The sequence below is a fragment of the Cyanistes caeruleus genome, chromosome 34 (genome assembly GCF_971803275.1).
Source record: "Cyanistes caeruleus chromosome 34, bCyaCae1.hap1.1, whole genome shotgun sequence".
NCBI classification, from domain to species: Eukaryota; Metazoa; Chordata; class Aves; order Passeriformes; family Paridae; genus Cyanistes; species Cyanistes caeruleus.
In genome coordinates this window covers 570,807-598,039 of record NC_141735.1, presented here as the reverse complement: position 1 = coordinate 598,039, position 27,233 = coordinate 570,807, and the positions used below count along the sequence as shown (strand labels likewise).

Below are 27,233 nucleotides of genomic sequence, written 5' to 3'. Positions count from 1 at the left end.
CAGGACCCCCCCACCCCAAAATAAAACCCCCACGGACAAAACGCCCCCCCCTCAAATTCCCCTCCCTCCCTCCCCCCCCAGGACAAAGAGACCCCTCCCCAAATCCGCACCCCCCCCCAAAAAAAAATCCACAGCGAGCCCCTCCCCCAGCCTCGGCCGCGTTTAATTCTGGGGAGGGGGCGCACATGGGGGGAGGGGTCCCCACCCCGTGCGCGCCCCCCCCCTCAAATAAATAATTACATCGATTAAACCTCAATAAATAAATTAATTAAAATCTCCCCCCCCCCAAATAAAACGCGGGTTGGGGGAGGGGTAATTGGGGGAGGGGGGGGGTCCCAATTTGGGGAGGGGTCTCCGATGGGGGGGGCAATTTGAGAGGGGGAAATTCCCAAATTTGAGGAGGGGGGGGTTGGAATTTAGGGAGGGGGTCCCCAATTTGGGGAGGGGGGAAACTTGAGAGGGGGAAAATTCCCAAATTTGAGGAGGGGGGGGTCCCCAATTCGAGGGGAGGGGTCCCAATTTAAGAGCGGGGGGGTCCCAAATTTAAAGGGGGGGTCCCAATTTAAGAGGGGAGATCCCAAATTTGAGGGGGGGGTCCCAAATTTAATGGGGGGGTCCCAAATTTGAGGGGGGTCCCAGATTTAATGGGGGGGGGTCCCAAATTTAATGGGGGAGACCCCAAATTTGAGGGGGAGGGGATGAAGATTTTGGGGTCCCCCCCCCCCCCCAGCTCAGAGCGAGGTCTCGAGGCTGTGGAGGCGGGGGGGGAGGGGCGGGGGGGGGAGGGGCGCCCGGTGGTTGTTGTTGCGGTTGGGGGGAGGGGCGGGGCGGGGGGCGCGGATCGGGGGGGCTTCGCTCTCGGCGTCGGTGTCGTCGATCAGGGGAATGTCCCGGGTGTCCCCAAAAATCAGCTCGGCGTGGGGGGGCACCCCGAAAGGACCCCCCCCCCCCAAAACCAGCCCCAGGGGGGGCGGCTCCGGGCGGGGCAAAGGGGGGGGACCCCCCCCCAAATTGCTGCGGAAGGCGCGGACCACCCTCATCTGGGGGGGGGAGGGGAAAGGGAGTGAGGGGGGGGCGTAAAAATATCAAAGGACCCCCCCCCCAAAAAAAAATCCCGGTGTTTTTATCCCTATTTTGGGGGGGGGACACCCCAAAAATATAAAGGGACCCCCCCTCATATTCATAAATGAAAAGACCCCCACCCAAAACCCCCCCCCGGTGTTTTTAACCCCATTTTGGGGGGTGGGAATTGAGGAGGGGGCGCAAAAATATCAAAGGACCCCCCCCAAAAAAAAATCCCGGTGTTTTTATCCCTATTTTCGGGGGGGGACACCCCAAAAATATAAAGGGACCCCCACCCTCATTTTAAAAAAAATCTCAGTTTAATCCTCCCCTAAATCGAGACCCCCCCCCCAAAAAAAACCAACAAACTCCCCCAAAAAACTCCTGGAAATGCCCCCAAAAGACCCAAAATCCTCCCCAAAAAACAAACCCAAATTTCTCCCAGAAGTCCCCAAATTTCCCCCCAAAAATCCTCAAATTTCCCCAAAAATCCCCAAATTTCCCCAAAAATCCCAAAATTTCCCCCAAAAATCCCCAAATTTCTCCCAAAAATCCCAAAATTTCCACAAAAAATCCCCAAATTTCCCCAAAAATCCCCAAATTTCCCCCCAAAATCCCCAAATTTACCACAAAAATCCCAAAATTTCCACAAAAATCCCCAAATTTCCCCCCAAAATCCCCAAATTTCCCCCCAAAATCCCCAAATTTGGGGTTAAAATAGAAGGATTGGGGGGGGAGGGGAAGGAGACCCCTCCCCTAAATAAAACCCCCCAAATCCTCCCCTAAAAGACCCCAAACCCCCATTTTTTCCCCCATTTTTCCCCCTGGGAATTCCCAAATTTGGGGATTTTTTTCCCTCCCCTGTCATTTTTTTTGGGATGAAAGGGGATTTTTGGGTGGGGGGAGGGGTGATTTTGGGGAGGGGTCTCCTCACCTGGGTCTGGATGCGGCTCAAGCCCCTGACCCACAGAACCTTCCCCCGGCGCAGCTCGGCCGCGTCCAGCTCGGAGCGGTCAGCGGGGTCCGAGCCCTCCGGCCACCGAGAGCCACCGGGGCACTGCGGACCCCCGGGGACACTGACCAGGACCTGGGGGGCACCCGGGGGTCACTCAGGGGTCACTCAGGGTCAGTGGGGTCACCCAGGGGTCACCCAGGGGTCACCCAGGGTCAGTGGGGTCACTCAGGGGTCAGCAGGGTCACCCAGGGGTCAGTGGGGTCACCCAGGGGTCACTCAGGGGTCACTCAGGGGTCACTCAGGGGTCACCCAGGGTCAGTGGGGTCACCCAGGGGTCACCCAGGGGTCACCCAGGGTCAGTGGGGTCACTCAGGGGTCACTCAGGGGTCAGCGGGGTCCGAGCCCTCCGGCCACCGAGAGCCACCGGGGCACTGCGGACCCCCGGGGACACTGACCAGGACCTGGGGGTCACCCGGGGGTCACCCAGGGGTCAGCGGGGTCACTCAGGGGTCAGCAGGGTCACCCAGGGGTCAGTGGGGTCACCCAGGGGTCACTCAGGGGTCACCCAGGGGTCACTCAGGGGTCACCCAGGGTCAGTGGGGTCACCCGGGGTCACCCAGGGGTCACCCAGGGGTCACCCAGGGTCAATGGGGTCACCCAGGGGTCACTCAGGGGTCACTCAGGGGTCAGCGGGGTCCGAGCCCTCCGGCCACCGAGAGCCACCGGGGCACTGCGGACCCCCGGGGACACTGACCAGGACCTGGGGGGCACCCGGGGGTCACCCAGGGGTCACTCAGGGGTCACTCAGGGGTCAGCAGGGTCATCCAGGGTCAGTGGGGTCACCCAGGGGTCATTGGGGTCACTCAGGGGTCAGTGAGGTCACACAGGGGTCACCCAGGGTCAACGGGGTCACCTGGGGTCACTCAGGGGTCAGTGAGGTCACACAGGGGTCACCCAGAGTCAGTGAGGTCACCCAGGGGTCACTCAGGGTCACCCAGGGGTCACTCAGGGGTCACCCAGGGGTCATTTGGGTCACTCAGGGGTCATTGGGGTCACTCAGGGGTCACTCAGGGGTCAGTGGGGTCACCCAGAGGTCACTCAGGGGTCACCCAGGGGTCAGTGGGTCTGGGGGTTCCCTGGGTGGGGGTCCCCATTTGGGTCAGGGGTCCCGTTTGGGTCTGGGGTCTCCGTACCTGGCCCCAGACGAGCTCCCCCACGCCCACGAAGAGGCACCAGAGCCACTGCTCAGCACTGAGGGGGGAGCAGCTGAACGGCTTCCCCCCGAACTGCACAATCAGCACCTGGGGGGACAGGTAACACACCTGGCTACACCTGGGGACACCTGGGGACAGCTGGGGTCACACCTGGGGACAGCTGGGGACAGCTGGGGACACCTGGGGACACCTGGGGACAGCTGGGGACACCTGGACACACCTGGATACACCTGGGGACACCTGGGAACACCTGGGGACACCTGGACACACCTGGATACACCCTGGAACCCCCCGAACTGCACAATCAGCACCTGGGGGGACAGGTAACACACCTGGGGACACCTGGGGACACCTGGGTACACCTGGGGTCACACCTGGATACACCTGGGGACACCTGGATACACCTGGGGACACACCTGGATACACCTGGATACACCTGGGTACACCTGGTTACACCCTGACACCCCCAAACTGCACAATCAGCACCTGGGCACACCTGAGCACACCTGGACACCCCCCAGAGACCCCCCAGACACCTTCATGTTCCCAGGTGTGTCCCCAGATGTTCACAGCTGTCTCCAGGTGTGTGCAGGTGTATCCCCAGGTGTCCCCAGGTGTATCCCCAGGTGTCTCACCTGCACGATGAAGGTGCCCATGACGATGGCGCAGAAGGTGGGGTTCCCGCAGACCCCCCGAAGACGTTCCCACACTCCAAACCCTCACTGGGTGTATCCCCAGGTGTGTCCCCGTGCACTGAGGTGTCCCCAGGTGTCCCCAAGGTGTATCCCCAGGTGTCTCACCTGCACGACGCAGGTCCCCAGTACAATCCCGCAGAAGGTGGGGTTCCCGCAGACCCCCCCGAAGACGTTCCCACACCCCAAACCCTCACTGGGTGTATCCCAGGTGTGTTCAGGTGTATCTCAGCTGTACCCAGGTGTATCTCAGGTGTATCTCAGCTGTACCCAGGTGTATCTCAGGTGTATCCCCAGGTGTGTCCCCGTGCACTGAGGTGTCCCCAGGTGTATCTCAGGTGTATCCCCAGGTGTGTTACCTGCACGATGAAGGTGCCCATGACTATGGCGCAGAAGGTGGGGTTCCCGCAGACCCCCCCGAAGACGTTCCCACACCCCAAACCCCCCCGGGTGTATCCCCAGGTGTGTCCCTGTGCACTGAGGTGTCCCCAGGTGTATCTCAGGTGTATCCCCAGGTGTGTCCAGGTGTGTTCAGGTGTATCCCCAGGTGTCTCACCTGCACGATGAAGGTGCCCAGGACAATCCCGCAGAAGGTGGGGTTCCCGCAGACCCCCCCGAAGACGTTCCCACACCCCAAACCCTCACTGGGTGTATCCCCAGTACACTCAGGTGTATCTCAGGTGTATCTCAGGTGTGTTACCTGCACGATGAAGGTGCCCATGACGATGGCGCAGAAGGTGGGGTTCCCGCAGACCCCCCCGAAGACGTTCCTCTCCCCGTGCAGCTTGCGCGCGTTCAGCTCGTTGCAGAGCTGCATCAGCACGAAGGTGTTGAAGATGATGGTGAAGTGCTCGGAGGGCGGCGCGTGCAGGGGGGCCCCGCGGCCACTGTCGATGTCAAACAGCCGCTCCCCTGGGGACATCGGGGACATTTGGGGACATTTGGGGACATCCCTGGGGACATTGGGGACATTGGGGACACCCCTGGGGACATCGGGGACACAGGGACACCCATAGGGACACCCCTGGGGACAGCGCGTGCAGGGGGGCCCCGCGGCCACTGTCGATGTCAAACAGCCGCTCCCCTGGGGACATCGGGGACATTTGGGGACATTGGGGACACCCCTGGGGACAGCGCGTGCAGGGGGGCACCACGGCCACTGTCGATGTCAAACAGCTGCTCCCCTGGGGACATCGGGGACATTGGGGACATTGGGGACATTGGGGACATCCCTGGGGACATTGGGGACATTGGGGACATTGGGGACACCCCTGGGGACATTGGGGACACCCCTGGGGACATTTGGGGACATTGGGGACACCCCTGGGGACATCGGGGACATTGGGGACACCCTCAGGGACACAGGGACACCCATAGGGACACCCCTGGGGACAGCGCGTGCAGGGGGGCCCCACGGCCACTGTCGATGTCAAACAGCCGCTCCCCTGGGGACATCGGGGACATCGGGGACATTGGGGACATTGGGGACATTTGGGGACATTTGGGGACATTGGGGACATCCCTGGGGACATCGGGGACATTTGGGACACCCTTGGGGACATTGGGGACACCCTTGGGGACACAGCCGTGGCTCTGTCACCCCCGCCAGGTGACCACTGACCAGCGAAGAGCAGGGTGAAGATGACCAGCAGCTGGTAGAGGGCGTGGCCCAGGATGTCCCCACCATGTCCCCATGGATCCCCATGACCCCAGGTGACCCCAGATGACCCCAGGTGACCCCACTGACCAGTGAAGAGCAGGGTGAAGATGACCAGCAGCTGGAAGCGGGCGTGGCCCAGGATGTCCCCACCATGTCCCCATGACCCCAGATGACCCCAGATGACCCCAGGTGACCCCAGGTGACCCCGCTGACCAGCGAAGAGCAGGGTGAAGATGACCAGCAGCTGGTAGAGGGCGTGGCCCAGGATGTTGCGCAGCATGGTGCCGGACACCAGCGGGTGGTCGCGGCCGTAGGGCCGGCGCAGCAGCAGCGCCTCCGTGGGCGGCTCCGTGGCCAGAGCCAGCGACGCCAAGGTGTCCATGATGAGGTTCACCCACAGCATCTGCACCGCCTTCAGCGGGGAGTCCTGGGACAGGTGGGACAGGTGGGACAGGTGAGACAGGTGAGGTGGGACAGGTGGGACAGGTGAGATCAGGTGGGATCAGGTGAGATCAGGTGAGACAGGTGAGGTGGGACAGGTGGGACAGGTGAGATCAGGTGGGATCAGGTGAGACAGGTGAGATCAGGTAGGACAGGTGAGATCAGGTGGGATCAGGTGAGATCAGGTAGGACAGGTGAGATCAGGTGGGATCAGGTGAGATCAGGTGAGACAGGTGAGATGGGACAGGTGAGATCAGGTGAGACAGGTGAGATCAGGTGGGATCAGGTGAGACAGGTGAGATGGGACAGGTGAGATCAGGTAGGACAGGCCATAAAGGCCAAGGTGTCCATGATGAGGTTCACCCACAGCATCTGCACCGCCTTCAGCGGGGAGTCCTGGGACAGGTGGGACAGGTGGGACAGGTGAGATCAGGTGAGGTGGGACAGGTGAGATCAGGTGAGATCAGGTGAGATCAGGTGAGGTGGGACAGGTGAGATCAGGTAGGACAGGTGAGATCAGGTGAGACAGGTGAGATCAGGTGGGACAGGTGAGATCAGGTGAGATCAGGTGAGGTGGGACAGGTGAGATCAGGTGGGACAGGTGAGATCAGGTGAGACAGGTGGGACAGGTGGGACAGGTGGGACAGGTGAGGTGGGACAGGTGGGACAGGTGAGATCAGGTGGGACAGGTGAGATCAGGTGGGACAGGTGAGATCAGGTGAGACAGGTGAGATCAGGTGGGACAGGCCATAAAGGCCAAGGTGTCCATGATGAGGTTCACCCAAAGCATCTGCAAAACCTTCAGGGGAGAGTCCTGGGACAGGTGGGACAGGTGAGGTGGGACAGGTGGGACAGGTGGGATCAGGTGGGATCAGGTGAGACAGGTGAGATGGGACAGGTGAGATCAGGTAGGACAGGCCATAAAGGCCAAGGTGTCCATGATGAGGTTCACCCACAGCATCTGCAAAACCTTCAGGGGAGAGTCCTGGGACAGGTGGGACAGGTGGGACAGGTGGGACAGGTGAGATCAGGTGAGATCAGGTGGGACAGGTGGGATCAGGTGAGCTCAGGTGAGCTCAGGTGGGACAGGTGGGATGGAACAGGTGGGACAGGTGGGACAGGTGAGCTCTCCTCCATGTCCCATCTGTCCAGGTGATCTCCCCCCATGGTGTCCCACCTGTCCAGGTGAGCTCACCTGCGTGACGCAGGCCCCGGTGAAGGCCACCACCATTCCCCCCATGTCCCACCTGTCCAGGTGATCTCCCCCCATGGTGTCCCACCTGTCCAGGTGAGCTCACCTGCGTGACGCAGGCCCCGGTGAAGGCCACCACCACGGCCACCACGTTGACGGTCAGCTGGAACTGCAGGAACTTGGCGATGCTGTCGTAGACGTTGCGGCCCCACATGACGGCCTTGACGATGCTGCTGAAGTTGTCGTCGGTCAGGATGATGTCCGAGGCCTCCTTGGCCACGTCCGTGCCCGCGATGCCCTGGGGGACACGGACAGGTGACCACAGGTGACCACAGGTGACCCCCAGGTGACCACAGGTGACCACAGGTGACCACAGGGGTCAGGATGATGTCCGAGGCCTCCTTGGCCACGTCCGTGCCCGCGATGCCCTGGGGGACACGGACAGGTGACCACAGGTGACCCCCAGGTGACCCCCAGGTGACCCCCAGGTGACCCACAGGTAACCCACAGGTGACCCCCAGGTGACCCACAGGTGACCCACAGGTGACCACAGGTGACCACAGGTGACCCCCAGGTGACCACAGGTGACCACAGGTGACCACAAGGAAGAAGAACCCCGTGGTAGATCCCCAAGGTGACCACAGGTGACCCCCAGGTGACCCCCAGGTGACCCCCAGGTGACCACAGGTGACCCCAGGTGACACCAGGTGACCCCCATGTGACCCCATTTTGAGGAGGGGTCCCAATCAGGGGAGGGGCTCCCAGGGTCCCATGTCAAGAAGGGGATCCCAATTTGGGGAGGGGTCCCGAGGTCCCATTTCGGGGTGGGGGTCCCAATTCAGGGCAGGGTCCCAATTTGGGACAGGGGTCCCAATTTGGGGAGGGGGTCCCAATTTGGGGAGGGGGTCCCAATTTCAGGGAGTGGATCCCAATTCAGGGCAGGGTCCCAATTTCAGGAGGGGTCCCAAGGTCCCAATTCAGGGCAGGGGTCCCAATTTGGGGAGGGGTCCCAATTTGGGGAGGGGGCGTTACCATGGCGAAGCCCACGTCGGCCTTTTTGAGGGCGGGGCCGTCGTTGGTGCCGTCGCCGGTGACCGCGACCACCTGGCGCTGCTCCCCGATGGTGCTCTCGATGATCCCTGCGGACGAGGGGGGCTGCGGACCCTCCGGCACAGCCCCCTCCCCAAATCCCCATCCTGGGACCCCTCCCCGAATCCCCTCCCCGGGACCCCTCCCCGGATCCCCTCCCCGGGACCCCTCCCCGAATCCCCACCTTTGACCCCTCCCTGAATCCCCACCCCAGGACCCCTCCCCAAATCCCCATCCTGGGACCCCTCCCCGGATCCCCTCCCCGGGACCCCTCCCCGAATCCCCTCCCCGGGACCCCTCCCCGAATCCCCACCCCGGGACCCCTCCCCAAATCCCATCCCGGGACCCCTCCCCGGGACCCCATCCCGGGACCCCTCCCCGGGACCCCATCCCGGGACCCCTCCCCAAATCCCCTCCCCGGGACCCCTCCCCGAATCCCCACCTTTGACCCCTCCCCAAATCCCCACCTTGGGACCCCTCCCCGAATCCTCACTCCGGGACCCCTCCCCAAATCCCCATCCTGGGACCCCTCCCCAAATCCCCACCTTTGACCCCTCCCCAAATCCCCTCCCCGGGACCCCTCCCCGAATCCCCACCTTTGACCCCTCCCCAAATCCCCACCCCGGGACCCCTCCCCGAATCCCCTCCCCGGGACCCCTCCCCAAATCCCCACCCCGGGACCCCTCCCCAAATCCCCACCTTTGACCCCTCCCCGAATCCCCTCCCCGGGACCCCTCCCCAAATCCCCACCTTTGACCCCTCCCCGAATCCCCACCTTTGACCCCTCCCCAAATCCCCTCCCCGGGACCCCTCCCCAAATCCCCACCTTTGACCCCTCCCCAAATCCCCACCTTTCACCAAGGTGTGTTTGTCGGTGGGCGATGAGCGCGCCAGGACCCGCAGCTTGGGCCACACCTTGTCCAGGCGCTCCTGCTCCACCTGGGGGGTTTGGGGGGGGGGGGGTGAGACCCCCAGGGACCCCCCCAGACCCCCAGAGACCCCTCGAGACCCCCAGGAACCCCCCCAGACCCTCAGGGACCCCCCAAAGACCCCCAGGGACCCCTCAGGGTCACCTGAGCCACCCCAGAACATCCCCGCACACCTTGGCCAGGTGCTCCTGGTCCAGCTGGGGGGGTTTGAGACCCCCAGAGACCCCCCAGAGACCCCCCCCAGTGCCCCCCAGTGCCCCCCAATCCCCCCCAGTGCCCCCCAGTGTCCCCCAGTGTCCCCAGTGTCCCCAGTGTCCCCAGTGTCACCTCCCCGCGCTCGTTCCGTATCCTCCGGTTGAACTCTTTCCCCTCCAGGCAGGTCCAGTGACCCCCAGTGACCCCCAGTGACCCCCAATCCCCCCCAGTGCCCCCCAGTGCCCCCCAATCCCCCTCCCAGTGTCCCCCAGTGCCCCCCAGTGACCCCCAGAGACCCCCCTCCAGTGTCCCCCAGTGCCCCCCCAGTGCCCCCTAGTGCTCCCAGTGACCCCCAGTGTCCCCAGTGTCCCCAGTGTCACCTCCCCGCGCTCGTTCCGTATCCTCCGGTTGAACTCTTTCCCCTCCAGGCAGGTCCAGTGTCCCCCAGTGCCCCCCAGTGTCCCCAGTGACCCCAGTGACCCCCAGTGTCCCCAGTGTCCCCAGTGTCCCCAGTGTCCCCAGTGTCCCCAATCCCCCCCAGTGCCCCCCCAGTGTCCCCAGTGTCCCCAGTGTCCCCAGTGTCCCCAGTGTCCCCAGTGCCCCCAGTGTCCCCAGTGACCCCCAGTGCCCCCCAGTGACCCCAGTGTCCCCAGTGTCCCCAGTGTCCCCAGTGTCCCCAGTGTCACCTCCCCGCGCTCGTTCCGTATCCTCCGGTTGAACTCTTTCCCCTCCAGGCAGGTCCAGTGTCCCCAGTGTCCCCAGTGCCCCCAGTGTCCCCAGTGTCCCCAGTGTCCCCAGTGTCCCCAGTGCCCCCCAGTGTCCCCAGTGTCCCCAGTGTCCCCAGTGTCCCCCAGTGTCCCCAGTGCCCCCAGTGTCCCCAGTGTCACCTCCCCGCGCTCGTTCCGTATCCTCCTGTTGAACTCTTTCCCCTCCAGGCAGGTCCAGTGTCCCCAGTGTCCCCAGTGTCCCCAGTGCCCCCAGTGTCCCCAGTGTCCCCAGTGACCCCAGTGTCCCCAGTGTCCCCAGTGTCACCTCCCCGCGCTCGTTCCGTATCCTCCTGTTGAACTCTTTCCCCTCCAGGCAGGTCCAGTGTCCCCAGTGTCCCCAGTGTCCCCAGTGCCCCCCAGTGCCCCCCAGTGTCCCCAGTGTCCCCAGTGTCCCCAGTGTCACCTCCCCGCGCTCGTTCCGTATCCTCCTGTTGAACTCTTTCCCCTCCAGGCAGGTCCAGTGCCCCCCAGTGTCCCCAGTGTCCCCAGTGTCCCCAGTGTCCCCAGTGCCCCCAGTGTCCCCAGTGTCACCTCCCCGCGCTCGTTCCGTATCCTCCTGTTGAACTCTTTCCCCTCCAGGCAGGTCCCGTCGCCGCCGCCGCCCGCGGGGAGGATCCCGCACTTGGCGGCGATGGCGCGCGCCGTGTCCAGGTTGTCACCTGTCACCATCCGCACCGTGATCCCCGCGCGCTGGCACTTCCGGATGGCCTCGGGCACCTGCGGCACGCGCCTGTCCCCGAGTGTCCCCCGGTGTCCCCTCGAGCGTCCCCGAGTGTCCCCGAGTGTCCCTGAGTGTCCCCTGGTGTCCCCCCCGTGTCCCCTCAAGTGTTCCTCGCTGTCCCCTGAGCATCCCCGGTGTCCCCTGAGTGTCCCCCAATTGTCCCCAATGTCCCCAATGTCCCCCTGGTGTCCCCACCTTGGGTCTCACAGGGTCCTCGATGCCCACGATGCCGATACAGGTGAGCTCCCCCCAATGTCCCCAGTGTCCCCAATGCCCCCCCAATGTCCCCCCCTGGTGTCCCCAATGTCCCCCCCCCCATGTCCCCAATGCCCCCCAATGTCCCCAATGCCCCCCCTGTCCCCACCTCGGGTCTCACGGGGTCCTCGATGCCCACGATGCCGATACAGGTGAGCTCCCCCCGATGTCCCCAATGTCCCCCTGGTGTCCCCAATGCCCCCCAATGTCCCCAGTGTCCCCCCTGGTGTCCCCACCTTGGGTCTCACGGGGTCCTCGATGCCCACGATGCCGATACAGGTGAGCTCCCCCCAATGTCCCCAATGTCCCCCCAGTGTCCCCCTGGTGTCCCCAATGTCCCCCCCCCATGTCCCCAATGTCCCCAATGTCCCCCCTGTCCCCACCTCGGGTCTCACGGGGTCCTCGATGCCCACGATGCCGATACAGGTGAGCTCCCCCACCACGGCGGCCTCGTCGTCCCAGGTGGGCTCGGGCCGGGGGGGGAAATCGCGGAAGGCGAGGGCGAGGGTCCGCAGCCCCCCCGCCGCCATCGGCTCCACCACGCGCCGCAGCAGCTCCTCCCGCTCCGCACCTGAGAGCGCCTGCGGGGCCCCCTGCGCGTCCAGGAGAGAGACACACCTGCGCACAGGTCAGACAGGTGAGACAAGGAGCCCCCTGCGCGTCCAGGAGAGAGACACACCTGCGCACAGGTCAGACAGGTGAGACAGGTGAGATACACCTGGGCACAGGTGAGACAGGTGAGATACACCTGGGCACAGGTGAGACAGGTGCGATACACCTGGGCACAGGTGAGATACAGGTGAGACACACCTGGGCACAGGTGAGACAGGTGAGATACACCTGCGCACAGGTGAGACAGGTGAGACAGGTGAGATACACCTGCGCACAGGTGAGACAGGTGAGACACACCTGCGCACAGGTGAGACACAGGTGAGATACACCTGGGCACAGGTGAGACACAGGTGAGATACACCTGGGCACAGGTGAGATACAGGTGAGACACACCTAGGCACAGGTGAGATACAGGTGAGACAGGTGAGACACACCTGGGCACAGGTGAGACAGGTGCGATACAGGTGAGACACAGGTGGTGTCAGGGGGGACACAGGGGTCAGGGGGTGTCCCCAGGTATGCTCAGGTGTGTCCCCAGGTGCTCCCAGATGTCCCCAGGTGTATCCCCAGGTTGCCCAGGTGTCCCCACCTGTCCCCAGCCACCCCCAGGTGTCCCCAGGTGTATCTCAGGTGCCCCCAGCTGTCCCCAGGTGCCCCCAGGTGTATCTCAGGTGCCCCCAAGTGCCCCCAGGTGTGTCCCCAGGTGTCCCCAGGTGTATCCCCACCTATCCCCAGGTGTCCCCAGGTGTATCTCAGATGTCCCCAGGTGTCCCCAGGTGTCCCCAGGTGCGCCCTCACCTGCGCAGCACCATCTCGGACGCTCCCTTGCAGAAGAGCCGGTAGCCGCCGCCGGGCCGGCGCGTGACGGTGCTCATGGATTTGCGCTCCGAGTTGAAGGTGAACACCTTGACCAGGTGATCCTCAGGCACCTGCGCCCGCTCGGCCTCGGGGTCGCGGCCCAGGGCCAGCGCCAGCCCCAGCAGGGCACACTCGGTCTTGTTGCCCACCTGGCGGGGGAGGGCCCCGGGGGCTTCGGGGGGCTGGGGGGGCAGGTGAGGGAGGGGCAGGTGAGGGAGGGGCAGGTGAGGGTGGGGCAGGTGAGGTGGGGCAGGTGAAGGGGGTGGGGCAGGTGAAAGGCGGGGCAGGTGAGGGTGGGGCAGGTGAGGGTGGGGGGCAGGGAAAGGTGGGGCAGGGAAAGGTGGGGCAGGTGAGGGTGGGGCAGGTGAAAGGCGGGGCAGGGAAAGGTGGGGCAGGTGAGGGTGGGGGGCAGGGAAAGGTGGGGCAGGGAAAGGTGGGGCAGGTGAGGGTGGGGCAGGTGAAAGGCGGGGCAGGGAAAGGTGGGGCAGGTGAGGGTGGGGGGCAGGGAAAGGTGGGGCAGGGAAAGGTGGGGCAGGTGAGGGTGGGGCAGGTGAGGGAGGGGCAGGTGAGGGTGGGGGGCAGGTGAGGGCGGGGCAGGTGAGGGTGGGGCAGGGGAAGGGGGTGGGGGCACACAAAGGGGGCACAGAGACCCCCGTTAGTGTCACACCAGAGACCCCAAACCTCCCCAAATCCCCCCCAAAAAAAAACCAAAAACCCCCCAAAAACCCCCCCAAATCCCCCCAAAACCCCCCCAAAATCCCCCAAAAAAACCCCCAAAACCCCCCCAAAAATTCCCCAAAATCCCTCCCAGTCCCTCCCAGTCCCTCCCAGTATCTCCCAGTTCCCCTCACCAGTATCTTGCTGGTGTAGGCGCTGTTGATGGCGATGGCCTGAACCCATAACCCCCCCAAAAACTGCCCCAAATCCCCCCAAAAAACCCCAAAAAAAACCCAAAAACCCCCCAAAAATTCCCCAAAATCCCTCCCAGTCCCTCCCAGTCCCTCCCAGTGCTCCCAGTTCCCCTCACCAGTATCTTGCTGGTGTAGGCACTGTTGATGGCGATGGCCTGAACCCAAAACCCCCCAAAAAAACCCCAAAAAAACCCCCCAAAAAAACCCAAAAAAACCCCCCAAAAAACCCCAAAAAACCCCAAAAAAACCCCCAAAAAACCAAAAAAAAACCCCAAATCCCCCCCAAAATCCCTCCCAGTGCCTCCCAGTCCCTCCCAGTTCCCCTCACCAGTATCTTGCTGGTGTAGGCGCTGTTGATGGCGATGGCCTGAACCCATAACCCCCCCAAAAACCCCAAAAAATCCCCAAAAAAACCCCAAAAAAACCCCAAAAATCCCCCAAAATCCCTCCCAGTGCCTCCCAGTATCTCCCAGTTCCCCTCACCAGTATCTTGCTGGTGTAGGCGCTGTTGATGGCGATGGCCTGAACCCATAACCCCCCCAAAAACCCCAAAAAATCCCCAAAAAAACCCCAAAAAAACCCCAAAAATCCCCCAAAATCCCTCCCAGTGCCTCCCAGTATCTCCCAGTTCCCCTCACCAGTATCTTGCTGGTGTAGGCGCTGTTGATGGCGATGGCCTCAACCCAAAACCCCCCAAAAACCCCAAAAAAACCCCAAAAAAACCCCCAAAAAATCCCCAAAAAATCCCCAAAAAAACCCCAAAAAATCCCCAAACCCCCCCCAAACCCCCTCCCAGTCCCTCCCAGTATCTCCCAGTTACCCTCACCAGTATCTTGCTGGTGTAGGCGCTGTTGATGGCGATGGCCTGAACCCATAACCCCCCCAAAAACCCCAAAAAAACCCCAAAAATCCCCCAAAATCCCTCCCAGTGCCTCCCAGTATCTCCCAGTTCCCCTCACCAGTATCTTGCTGGTGTAGGCGCTGTTGATGGCGATGGCCTGAACCCAAAACCCCCCCAAAAACCCCAAAAAATCCCCAAAAAACCCCCAAAAAATCCCCAAAAAAACCCAAAAAACCCCCCAAAAATTCCCCAAAATCCCTCCCAGTATCTCCCAGTTCCCCTCACCAGTATCTTGCTGGTGTAGGCGCTGTTGATGGCGATGGCCTGAACCCAAAACCCCCCAAAAACCCCAAAAAACCCCCAAAAAACCCCAAAAAACCCCCAAAAAAACCCCAAAAATTCCCCAAAATCCCTCCCAGTATCTCCCAGTTCCCCTCACCAGTATCTTGCTGGTGTAGGCGCTGTTGATGGCGATGGCCTGAACCCAAAACCCCCCAAAAACCCCAAAAAATCCCCAAAAAAACCCCAAAAATTCCCCAAAATCCCTCCCAGTGCCTCCCAGTTCCCCTCACCAGTATCTTGCTGGTGTAGGCGCTGTTGATGGCGATGGCCTGGCCCAGCAGCTGCAGGGTGGGGGGCGGCAGGGCCGCGGGGGGCGGGGGGCGCGCGAAGTGGGAGCCCCCCAGGAACGCCTGCACCACCGTCATGCGGTTGGTGGTCAGCGTGCCCGTCTTGTCCGAGCAGATGGCCGTGGCGTTGCCCATGGTCTCGCACGCGTCCAGGTGACGCACCAGGTTGTTGTCCTTCATCATTTTCTGGGGTGGAAAAGGGGGAAAATGGGAAAAAACGGGGGGAAAATGGGGATATTGGGAAAAAATGGGGGGGAAATGGGGAAAAAATGGGGAAAATTGGGGAGAATGGGGAATATTGGGGGGGAAATGGGAATATTGGGAGCTGGTTGTTGTCCTTCATCATTTTCTGGGGTGGAAAAGAGGGAAAATGGGAAAAAACGGGGGGAAAATGGGGATATTGGGAAAAAACGGGGAAAAAACGGGGAAAAAATGGGGAAAATTGGGGAATATTGGGGGAAACTGGGAGCTGGTTGTTGTCCTTCATCATTTCCTAGGGTGGAAAAGGGGGAAAATGGGAAAAAACGGGGGGAAAATGGGGATATTGGGAAAAAACGGGGGGGAAATGGGGGGAAAATGGGGAAAATTGGGGGAAAACTGGGGGGAATTGGGAGCTGGTTGTGGTCCTTCATCATTTTCTGGGGTGGAAAAGGGGGGAAAATGGGAAAAAACGGGGGGAAAATGGGGATATTGGGAAAAAATGGGGAAAAAACGGGGGGGAAATGGGGAAAAAATGGGGAAAATTGGGGGAAAACTGGGGGGAACTGGGAGCTGGTTGTGGTCCTTCATCATTTCCTGGGGTGGAAAAGGGGGAAAATGGGAAAAAACGGGGGGAAAATGGGGATATTGGGAAAAAACGGGGAAAAAACGGGGGGGAAATGGGGATATTGGGAAAAAACGGGGGAAAAATGAAGATAATTGGGGAGAATGGGGAATATTGGGGGGGAAATGGGAATATTGGGAGCTGGTTTTTGTCCTTCATCATTTTCTGGGGTGGAAAAGGGGGAAAATGGGAAAAAAAATGAGAAAAAATGGGGAAAATGAGAAAAAACAGGAAAAAAATGAGAAAAAATAAGAAAAAAATAGGGGAAAAAAAATGAGAAAAAATGGGGGAAAAAATGAGAAAAAACAGCAAAAAAAATGAGAAAAAATAAGAAAAAAATAGGGAAAAAAAATGAGAAAAAATGGGGGAAAAATGAGAAGAAACAGGAAAAAAATGAGAAAAAATAAGAAAAAAATAGGGGAAAAATGAGAAAAAATGGGGGAAAAATTGAGAAGAAACAGGAAAAAAATGAGAAAAAATAAGAAAAAAATAGGGGAAAAAAAATGAGAAAAAATGGGGGAAAAAATGAGAAAAAACAGCAAAAAAAATGAGAAAAAATAAGAAAAAAATGGGAAAAATTGTAAAAAAATGAGAAAACCGGGGGGGCAAACGGAGCTGAACGGGGGGAAAAGGAGGAGAAACGGGAGCGGACGGACGGACGGACGGACGGACCTTGACGGAGTAGGCCAGCGAGATGGTGACGGCCAGCGGGAGCCCCTCGGGGACGGCCACCACCAGCACGGTGACGCCGATGATGAAGAACTTGACCCAGTACTGGACGTAGAGCGGGGCGCACTCGGCCAGCCAGGGCCGGCCCTGCACCACGAAGGTGTCGATGACGAAGTAAAGCACGAGGATGATGACGGTGACGGCCGACATGGCCAGGCCTGCGGGGGGGACGGGGTCGGGACGCGGCGCTGAGGTGGCCCCGGAGGTGTCCTCGTGGGGGTCACCTCGGTTTGGGTCTGGGGTCACCTCGGGGTCACGTCCCCACCCCTCAGGGTGTGTTCTCAGTGTCCCCAACCCCCTGTCCCCCTCACTGGGGTCACCTCGGTTTGTGTGGCCAGTTGGGTCTGGGGTCACCTCAGGGCCGTGTCCTCAACCTTCAGGACATGTCCCCACCCCTCAGGACACGTCGCCAGTGTCCCCAGTCCCCTGTCCCCCACACTGGGGTCACCTCGGTTTGTGTGGCCAGTTGGGTCTGGGGTACCTGTTTGTCCTTGGGGTCACCTCGGGGATGTGTCCCCACCCCCCAGGACGTGTCCCCACCCCTCAGGACGTGTCCCCAGGGTCCCCACGCCCCTGTCCCCTCACTGGAGACCCCCAATCTGTGTGGTCAGTTGGGTCAGTTGGGTCTGGGGAACCCATTTGTCCTTGGGGTCACCTCAGGGCCGTGTCCCCAATGTTTCTGCAGTGTCCCCACCCCTCAGGACGTGTCCCCAGTGTCCCCACGCCCCTGTCCCCCCGTTGGGGACCCCCAATCTGTGTGGTCAGTTGGTCTGGGGAACCCATTTGTCCTTCTCAGGGTCACCTCAGGGCCGTGTCCCCACCCCTCAGGACGTGTCCCCAGTGTCCCCACCCCCCAGGACGTGTCCCCAGGGTCCCCACCCCCCAGGACGTGTCCCCAGTGTCCCCACCCCTCAGGACACGTCCCCACCCCCCTGTCCCCCCCCGGATTTGGGGACCCCCCGGTGCCCACCTGCCTTCCCGATCTGCAGGGCCAGCCGGGTCAGCTTGGCCTGCAGCACCGATTTCTCCTTCTTGGGGTCCCCCCGGGGGGGTCGCGGCCCCCCCGGCCCCTCGGCGCTGTCCCCTCCCCCCTCGGCGCTGCGCAGCGGCTGCAGCTCCACGGCCACCGCAGGGTCCCCAAGCGGGCCTGGGGACACACAGGGGACAGCAGGGGGACGTGGGGGACATCAGGGGGGGACACACAGGGGACGTGGGGGACATCAGGGGGGACACACAGGGGACATCAGGGGGACGTGGGGGACATCAGGGGGGGACACACAGGGGACAGCGGGGACAGTGGGGGGACATGGGGGACATCAGGGGGACATGAGGGGGACACACAGGGGACATGGGGGGGATATCGGGGGTGACATCGGGGGGGACACCGAGCAGGCCTGGGGACACACGGGGACATCAGGGGACAGAGAGGGGACAGAGGGGTCTGGAGCTCTCAGGGACATGGGAGAGATTTGGGGACAGAGGGAATGGACAGAGGGACAGAGGGGACAGAGGGGACAGAGGGGACAGATGGGACAGGGGGACAGAGGGACAGAGGGGACAGATGGGACAGGGGGACAGAGGGACAGAGGGACAGAGGGACAGGGGGACAGAGGGACAGAGGGACAGAGGGACAGAGGGACAGAGGGACAGAGGGGACAGAGGGACAGAGGGACAGAGGGACAGGAGGGGACAGAGGGACAGAGGGACAGAGGGACAGAGGGACAGAGGGACAGAGGGGACAGAGGGACAGAGGGACAGAGGGGACAGAGGGACAGAGGGACAGAGGGACAGAGGGACAGAGGGGACAGAGGGACAGGAGGGGACAGAGGGACAGAGGGACAGAGGGACAGAGGGACAGAGGGGACAGAGGGACAGAGGGACAGGGGGACAGAGGGGACAGAGGGACAGAGGGACAGAGGGACAGAGGGACAGAGGGGACAGAGGGACAGAGGGACAGAGGGACAGAGGGACAGAGGGGACAGAGGGACAGGAGGGGACAGAGGGACAGAGGGACAGAGGGACAGAGGGACAGAGGGGACAGAGGGACAGAGGGACAGAGGGACAGAGGGGACCGAGGGACAGAGGGCTCTGGGCACACGGGAGACCCTCGGGGACAGAAGGTGACAAAGCCCACAGGGTCACCAACCACCCCCAGTGCCACCCCCAGCCTGGGGACACCCCCGGTGCCACCCCCCCTGGGGACACCCCAGCCCCCCCCCAGCCCCCCCAGCCCCCCGTGTCACCTCTCCTGTCCCCTCCGCCCTCCTCGGGGTCCCCCGCAGCCCCCAGCAGGGTGAAGATGATTCCGCTCTGCGAGTTCACCCCCACGGCCGTCACCACCATCCTGCCCGAGCCCTCCATGACGTGCGTGCCTGGGGACATCGGGGACACACGGGGTCACACGGGGTCACCGGGGTCACACGGGGTCAGCAGGGGACACCAGGGGTCAGCAGGGGTCAGCAGGGGACACCCAGGGTCACCCAGAGTCACCCAGGGGTCACCAGGGTTCACCCAGGGGTCACCCTGGAGTCCCCAGGGGGTCACCAGAGGTCACTGAGGGGTCCCCAGGGGTCACCCAGGGGTCACCTGGGGTCAGCAGGGGACATCGGGGTCACCCAGGGGTCACCAGGCTCCCTCAGAGGTCACTGAGAGGTCACCAAGGTTCACCCAGGGGTCACCCAGGGGTCTCCAGGGGTCCCCAGGGGTCCCCAGGGGTCACCCAGGGGTCACCCAGGGGTCTCCAGGGGTCCCCAGGGGTCCCCAGGGTTCACCCAGGGGTCACCCAGGGATCTCCAGGGGTCACCCGGGGGTCCCCAGGGGTCACTGAGGGGTCACCCGGGGGTCCCGCGCCCCTCACCCGAGAGCAGCAGGGGGTCTCTGTCCGGGCCCTTGCGCACGTGGTCGCTCTCCCCGGTCAGGGCGCTCTCGTCGATCTTGAGGTCATTGCCCTGGATCAGGACCCCGTCGGCCGGCAGGAGGTCACCTGGGGGTCAGCGGGGTCACAGGGGTCACCTGGGGGTCAGCGGGGTCACAGGGGTCACCTGGGGGTCACCTGGGGGTCAGCGGGGTCACAGGGGTCACCTGGGGGTCAGCAGGGTCATGGGGGGGTCATGGGGGTCACAGGGGTCACCTGGGGGTCAGCGGGGTTATGGGGGTCACCTGGGGGTCAGCGGGGTCATGGGGGGGTCATGGGGGTCACCTGGGGGTCACCTGGGGGTCAGTGGGATCATGGGGTCATTTGGCGTCACCTGGAGGTCATGGGGGTCACCTGGGGGTCATTTGGGGTCACCTGGGGGTCACCAGGGGTCATGGGGGTCATTTGGGGTCACCTGGGGTCACCTGGGGGTCATTGGGACTCTGTGGTGGGTCATGGGGTGACCTGGGGTGTCCCCTGGGCTGTGGGGACACGAGAGGACACGGGGATGGGGACACGGTGATGGCATCAGGATGGGGACAGTGACACAGGTGACACAGGTGACACAGGTGACACAGGTGACACAATGACAGTGACACGAGAATGACACAGGTGACACAGGTGACACAAGAATGACACAGGTGACACAGGTGACACAAGAATGACACAGGTGACACAGGGATGGTGACACAGGGATGAGGACAGGGACAGTGACACAGGTGACACAGGTGACACAATGACAGTGACACAAGAAGGACACAGGTGACACAGGTGACAGGTGACACAGGTGACACAGGTGACACAGGTGACACAAGAACAATGACACAGGTGACACAGGTGACACAAGAATGACACAGGTGACACAGGTGACACAGGGATGAGGACAGGGACAGTGACACAGGTGACACAGGTGACACAGGTGACAGGTGACACAGGTGACAGGTGACACAGGTGACACAGGTGACAGGTGACACAAGAATGACACAGGTGACACAAGAATGACACAGGTGACAGGTGACACAGGTGACACAGGTGACACAGGTGACAGGTGACACAGGTGACAGGTGACACAGGTGACACAGGTGACACAAGAACAATGACACAGGTGACACAGGTGACACAAGAATGACTCAGGTGACACAGGTGACACAGGGATGAGGACAGGGACAGTGACACAGGTGACACAGGTGACACAGGTGACACAGGTGACAGGTGACACAGGTGACACAGGTGACACAAGAACAATGACACAGGTGACACAGGTGACACAGGGATGAGGACAGGGACAGTGACACAGGTGACACAGGTGACACAGGTGACAGGTGACACAGGTGACAGGTGACACAGGTGACACAAGAAGGACACAGGTGACACAGGTGACACAGGGATGAGGACAGGGACAGTGACACAGATGACACAGGTGACACAGGTGACAGGTGACACAGGTGACACAGGGATGAGGACAGGGACAGTGACACAGGTGACACAGGTGACACAGGTGACAGGTGACACAGGTGACAGGTGACACAGGTGACACAGGGATGAGGACAGGGACAGTGACACAGGTGACACAGGTGACACAAGAATGACACAGGTGACACAAGAATGACACAGGTGACAGGTGACACAGGTGACAGGTGACACAGGTGACAGGTGACACAGGTGACACAGGTGACACAGGTGCCACCCCCGTCCCCCACTCACCGTACTTCACCTGCACCACGTCCCCCACCACCAGCTCTGCCACGGGCACCTGTGCCAGGTGTCCCCCGCGCAGGACGGCCACGCGCTGCTCGCGCTGCAGGCGGCTCTGCAGCCCCCGGAACTGCCGCTCCTTGCTCCAGTCGTTGGACGCCGTCACCAGCACCACGCACGCCACCGACAGCAGGATGGCAGCGCCCTCGATCCAGCCGGCCTCGGCCTCACCGGGGTCCTCGGAGCCCCCCGAGAGCTGCCCACACGCTGGGGACACCAGGGGACATCAGTGGGGACACCCCTGGGGACACGGGGGACACCCCTGACCACGCACGCCACCGACAGCAGGATGGCAGCGCCCTCGATCCAGCCGGCCTCGGCCTCACCGGGGTCCTCGGAGCCCCCCGAGAGCTGCCCGCAGGCTGGGGACACCAGGGGACATCAGTGGGGACACTGGGGACACCCCTGGGGACACCCCTGACCACGCACGCCACCGACAGCAGGATGGCAGCGCCCTCGATCCAGCCGGCCTCGGCCTCACCGGGGTCCTCAGAGCCCCCCGAGAGCTGCCCGCACGCTGGGGACACCAGGGGACATCAGTGGGGACACCAGGGGACATCAGTGGGGACACGGGGGACACTCCTGGGGACACCTCTGGGGACATGGGGGACACCCCTGGGGACATCCCTGGGGACATGGGGAGACGTGGGGGACACCGGCTGGGGACACGGTGACACACATGGGGAGGGTGTGGGGACAGCAGTGACACATGTGGGGACACGGGGGACAGGGATTGGGGGATGGGGACAGAGCTGGGGACAGGGACACAGGGACAGGGACAGGGGACAGAGTTGGGGACAAGACACAAGGATGGGGGGACAGGGACAGGGGACAGGGGACACAGGGATGGGGGGACAGGGACAGGGACACAGGGATGGGGACACAGGGATGGGGACACAGGGATGGGGACAGGGACAGGGGACAGAGTTGGGGACAGGGACACAGTGCCAGGCCCGTGGGGACAGAGGTGTCACCTTCATCGGTGGCTCCGGGGGGGGCGTAGAAGGACAGCCCGAGGGACACGAGCGCGGCCACCTCGAGGATGACGAGGGTGACGTCCTGCAGGGCCTCCCACACCAGCGCCGCGAAGCTCTTGGGGCGCCGCGGGGGGATCCAGTTCCGGCCGAACAGCCGGCGGCGCCGCTCCAGCTCCGGGGGACCCTCGGACAGCCCTGGGGACACGGGTGTCACCCCCGGGGACAGCCTGGGGACACCCCTGTCACCCCCACAGCCACCCCAGGGACCCTCAGACAGCCCTGGGGACACGCGTGTCACCTTCATGGACACCCTGGGGACACCCGGACAGCCCTGGGGACACGGGTGTCACCCTGGGGACAGCCTGGGGACACCCGGACAGCCCTGGGGACACGCGTGTCACCCTGGGGACAGCCTGGGGACACCCGGACAGCCCTGGGGACACGCGTGTCACCCCCGGGGACACCCTGGGGACACCCGGACAGCCCTGGGGACACGCGTGTCACCCCCGGGGACACCCTGGGGACACCCGGACAGCCCTGGGGACACGCGTGTCACCCCCGGGGACACCCTGGGGACACCCGGACAGCCCTGGGGACACGGGTGTCACCCTGGGGACAGCCTGGGGACACCCGGACAGCCCTGGGGACACGCGTGTCACCCTGGGGACAGCCTGGGGACACCCGGACAGCCCTGGGGATACGCATGTCACCCTGGGGACAGCCTGGGGACACCCGGACAGCCCTGGGGACACGCGTGTCACCCTGGGGACAGCCTGGGGACACCCGGACAGCCCTGGGGACACGCGTGTCACCCTGGGGACAGCCTGGGGACACCCGGACAGCCCTGGGGATACGCATGTCACCCTGGGGACAGCCTGGGGACACCCGGACAGCCCTGGGGACACGCATGTCACCCCCGGGGACAGCCTGGGGACACCCCTGTCACCCCCACAGCCACCCCAGGGACCCTCGGACAGCCCTGGGGACACGCGTGTCACCCTGGGGACAGCCTGGGGACACCCCTGTCACCCCCACAGCCACCCCAGGGATCCTGGGACAGCCCTGGGGACACGCGTGTCACCCCCGGGGACAGCCTGGGGACCCTGGGACAGCCCTGGGGACACGCGTGTCACCCTGGGGACAGCCTGGGGACACCCGGACAGCCCTGGGGACACGCGTGTCACCCTGGGGACAGCCTGGGGACACCCGGACAGCCCTGGGGACACGCGTGTCACCCTCGGGGACAGCCTGGGGACACCCCTGTCACCTCCACGGTCACTCCCGGGTTCCCGGGGGTTTCCCAAGGGCAATGAGGGAGTCTGGGGGTGTCCCAGGTGGGTTCTGGAGGGTCCCAGGTGGTTTTTGGGGGTCCCAGGTGGTTCTGAGGGGGGTCCCAGGTGGTTCCGGGGGGTCCCAGGTGGTTTTGGGGGTCCCAGGTGGTTCTGGAGGGTCCCAGGTGGTTCCGGGGGGGGTCCCAGGTGGTTTTTGGGGGTCCCAGGTGGTTTTTGGGGGGTCCCAGGTGGTTTTTGGGGGTCCCAGGTGGTTCCGGGGGGGGTCCCAGGTGGTTTTTGGGGGTCCCAGGTGGTTTTGGGGGTCCCAGGTGGTTTTTGGGGGTCCCAGGTGGTTTTGGGGGTCCCAGGTGGTTTTGGGGGTCCCAGGTGGTTTTTGGGGAGTTCCGGGAGCACCAGGGGCGGTTCCCGAGGGTTTCCAGGACAATGAGGGAGTCTGGGGGTGTCGGGGCGGGTTCTGGGGGTCCCGGGGGGGTCCCGGGGGAGTCCCGGGGGGGGTCCCGGGGGGGTCTCGGGGGGGTCCCGGGGGTCTCGGGGGGCTCACCGTCGGTGGGGGAGGTGCGCAGGCGGCGGCAGAGCCCCGGGACCCCCCCCAGGTCCTGCTGCAGCCTCAGGAGCGCCTCGGAGCCCCGGAGCTCCATCAGCGCCCGCAGCTCCGGCAGCGCCAGCCCGAAACCCCCCCCGGCGTCCCCCATGGCGGCCTGGGGACAGGGACAGCTCTGGGGACACGGGACAGGGACAGGGGACAGCTCTGGGGACACGGGACAGAGACAGGGGACAGCCTTGGGGACACGGGACAGGGACAGGGGACAGCCCAAACCCCCCCCGGCGTCCCCCATGGCGGCCTGGGGACAGGGGACAGCTCTGGGGACACGGGACAGGGACAGGGGACAGCTCTGGGGACACGGGACAGGGACAGGGGACAGCCTTGGGGACACGGGGACAGGGACAGGGGACAGCCTTGGGGACACGGGGACAGGGAGACAGGGCTGGTGGCACCACTGGGGGCTTGGGGACAGCGCTGGCCAGCACTGGGGACAGCGCTCAGGGTTTGGGGACAGCGCTGGGGACACGACTGGGGGTTTGGGGACAGCGCTCAGGGTTTGGGGACAGCCCTGGGGACACGGGGACAGCCCTGGGGACACCACTGGGGGTTTGGGGACAGCCCTGGGGACACGGGGACAGCGCCAGGGCCACCGCCCCTCACCTGTCAGCGCTGGCGGGGCCTGGGGGGGGTCTCGCCGGGGGGGGCCCGGCCGCCCCCCCTGCCCGGGCCACACCTGGGGACAGCGGGGACACCTGAGGGGACAGCGGGCAGCGGCCCCGCCCCCCCGGGGACACCAGCGCGACACCAGTGACTCCCAGTTCACCCCCAGGCCCCCCCCGACCCCCCCAGACCCCTCTCGCTCCGCCCAAACCCCGCCCCCTCCCGTCCATCCCTCGTTTTCAGCCAATCAGCGCCCGCGTGGGGCGTGTCCAGCACGGAGGCCCCGCCCCCGGCCCTGCGGCGGCGCGCGCGGACTGCGCCAAGCGGGGGGCGGGGCCTCGGGGAGAGGGCGGGAAAACCCTGTCCATATATGGGTAAAGTCACGCCCACTTGGCGGGAAAAAGCTTCCCCTCCCCGCGGTGTAAACCCCGCCCATCGTGGGGAAGCCCCGCCCCCAGCGCGGCACAGCTGGGCACACGTGGGCTCCCAGTGCTCCCAGTAACCCCCAGTTCACCCAGTAACCCCCAGCTCCTGCTCACACCTGGCCCTGACACCTGGACATCCCTGGCACACCTGGCCCCAAAACACCTGGTCCTGTCACACCTGGACAGCCCTGAAACACCTGGACACACCTGGTCCTGTCACACCTGGTCCTGTTACACCTGGACACACCTGGACATCCCTGACCCTGACACCTGGACAACCCCGACACACCTGGTCCTGTGTCACACCTGGATACACCTGTCACATCTGGCCCTGACACATCTGGCCCTGACACCTGGACATCCCTGTCACACCTAGCCCAAACACACCTGGCCCTGTCACACCTGGATACACCTGTCACACCTGGTCCTGTCACACCTGGACAGCCCCGAAACACCTGGACACACCTGGACATCCCTGGCCCTGACACCTGGACAACCCTGACACACCTGGCCCTGTGTCACACCTGGATACACCTGTCACACCTGGCCCTGTTACACCTAGACAGCCCCAAAACACCTGGACACACCTGTCCCTGTCACACCTGGACACACCTGGCCCTGTCACACCTGTCCCTGTGACACCTGGACACACCTGGACATCCTTGGCCCTGACACCTGGACAACCCCAACACACCTGGCCCCGTGTCACACCTGGTTACACCTGGCCCTGTCACACCTGTCCCTGTGACACCTGGACACACCTGGCCCTGACACACCTGGACACAGCTGTCCCCACCAGCCCTGCCCACCCCTGTCCCGCCCCCCCCCCCCCGTTCCCCCCTCAGCCTCTCACCTGCTCAGGTGCCCCCTCCCCCTCTGCCCCCTCCCCACGCACGCGCCCGCCCCCCCCAAACCCCCCCAAATTCCCCCTCTCCCCCTCCCCCCGCATCCTCCCCCCTCCCCCCTCCCGCAGCCCCGCGCGCTGCCCCCTCCCCCGCCCCTCCCCCGATCCCCCCGAACCCCCCCGAACCCCCCGAACCCCCCGAACACCCGGAGCCCCCCCGAGCCCCCCGAGCGCCCCCCGGTACCGGTCCCGGCCCATCGGTCCCGGCGCTGCGGCGCTGCCGGAGGCGCTGCGGGCCGGGGGCGGGGCCTGAGGGGGGCGGGGTTTGAGCCCGGAGAGGGAGGCCACGCCCACTGGGTGGGAACCCCCCGAACCCCCCCCCATGTCGAGGATGGAGACCACCGGGGGGTGGCACCGCCTCTTTGTCACCTCCCCCCCCCCGTGTCACCTCCCCCCGTGTCCCTCCCCCCTCCCCCGGTGCCACCTCGGTGTCCCCGTCCCCGACACGGGGTGGGGGGGACACGGGGGACAGGGGGACACAGGGACAGAGGGACATGGGGACAGGGGGACACGGGGGACAGGGGGACACAGGGACAGAGGGACACGGGGGACAGAGGGACACGGGGGTGGGGTGCGAGGGATGGAGGGGGTGGGGACAGAGGGGACAGCGTGACCTCAGGGGGAACCTCCTGTCCCCATCCATGTCCCCATCCCTGTCCCTGTCCCCAACGCTGTCCCCATCCCTGTCCTGTCCCTGTCCTGTCCCTATCCTGTCCCCATCCCTGTCCTGTCCCCATCCCTGTCCACTCCTTGTCCCCGTCCTTGTCCCATTCCCATCCCTGTCCCTTTCACTATCTCCTCTCTGTCCCTGTCCCCATCCCGGTCCTTGTCCCATCACCATCCCTCTCCCTGTCCCCATCGCTATCCCCTCTGTCCCTGTCCCCATCCCCATCCCTGTCCCATCTCTCTCCACTCCTTGTCCCCACCCCTGTCCCCATCCTTGTCCCTGTCCTTGTCCTGTCCCTGTCCCCATCTTCATCCCCATCCTCATCCCTGTCCCATCCCCATCCTCATCCCATCCCCATCCCTGTCCATGTCCCCGTCCCTGTCCCCGTCCCTGTCCCCATCCCTGTCCCCATCCCTGTCCCAGCCCCATCCCTCTCCTTGTCCCCATCCCTGTCCCGATCTTCATCCCTGTCCCATCCCTGTCCCTGTCCCCATCCCTGTCCCTGTCCCCTCCCTGTCCC

General features: G+C 63.7%; 1 protein-coding gene and 1 long non-coding RNA gene across 2 annotated transcripts; one reads left to right on the top strand and one right to left on the bottom strand.

Moving 5' to 3' along the window:
• Positions 1-139: 139 nt before the first annotated feature.
• Positions 140-26,301, bottom strand: ATP2B3 (ATPase plasma membrane Ca2+ transporting 3). Its single transcript, XM_086871077.1, has 21 exons — positions 26,231-26,301; positions 24,718-24,790; positions 24,055-24,211; positions 22,219-22,416; positions 21,194-21,451; positions 19,433-19,558; positions 18,819-18,947; positions 17,546-17,722; positions 16,519-16,733; positions 14,967-15,209; positions 12,583-12,824; positions 11,557-11,790; positions 10,728-10,926; positions 9,157-9,244; positions 8,249-8,355; positions 7,323-7,514; positions 5,797-6,010; positions 4,624-4,835; positions 3,211-3,318; positions 1,997-2,149; positions 140-1,040 (listed from the first exon to the last, which is right to left on the bottom strand). Exons 3-21 carry the CDS (start codon positions 24,203-24,205, stop codon positions 732-734), a joined length of 3,555 nt encoding a protein of 1,184 aa, XP_086727203.1. The 5' UTR covers positions 24,206-24,211; positions 24,718-24,790; positions 26,231-26,301; the 3' UTR covers positions 140-731.
• Positions 6,271-7,020, top strand: LOC147647703 (uncharacterized). Its single transcript, XR_015281380.1, has 3 exons — positions 6,271-6,319; positions 6,448-6,879; positions 6,942-7,020. It is a non-coding gene; the product is annotated as an uncharacterized LOC147647703 (long non-coding RNA).
• Positions 26,302-27,233: the final 932 nt, after the last annotated feature.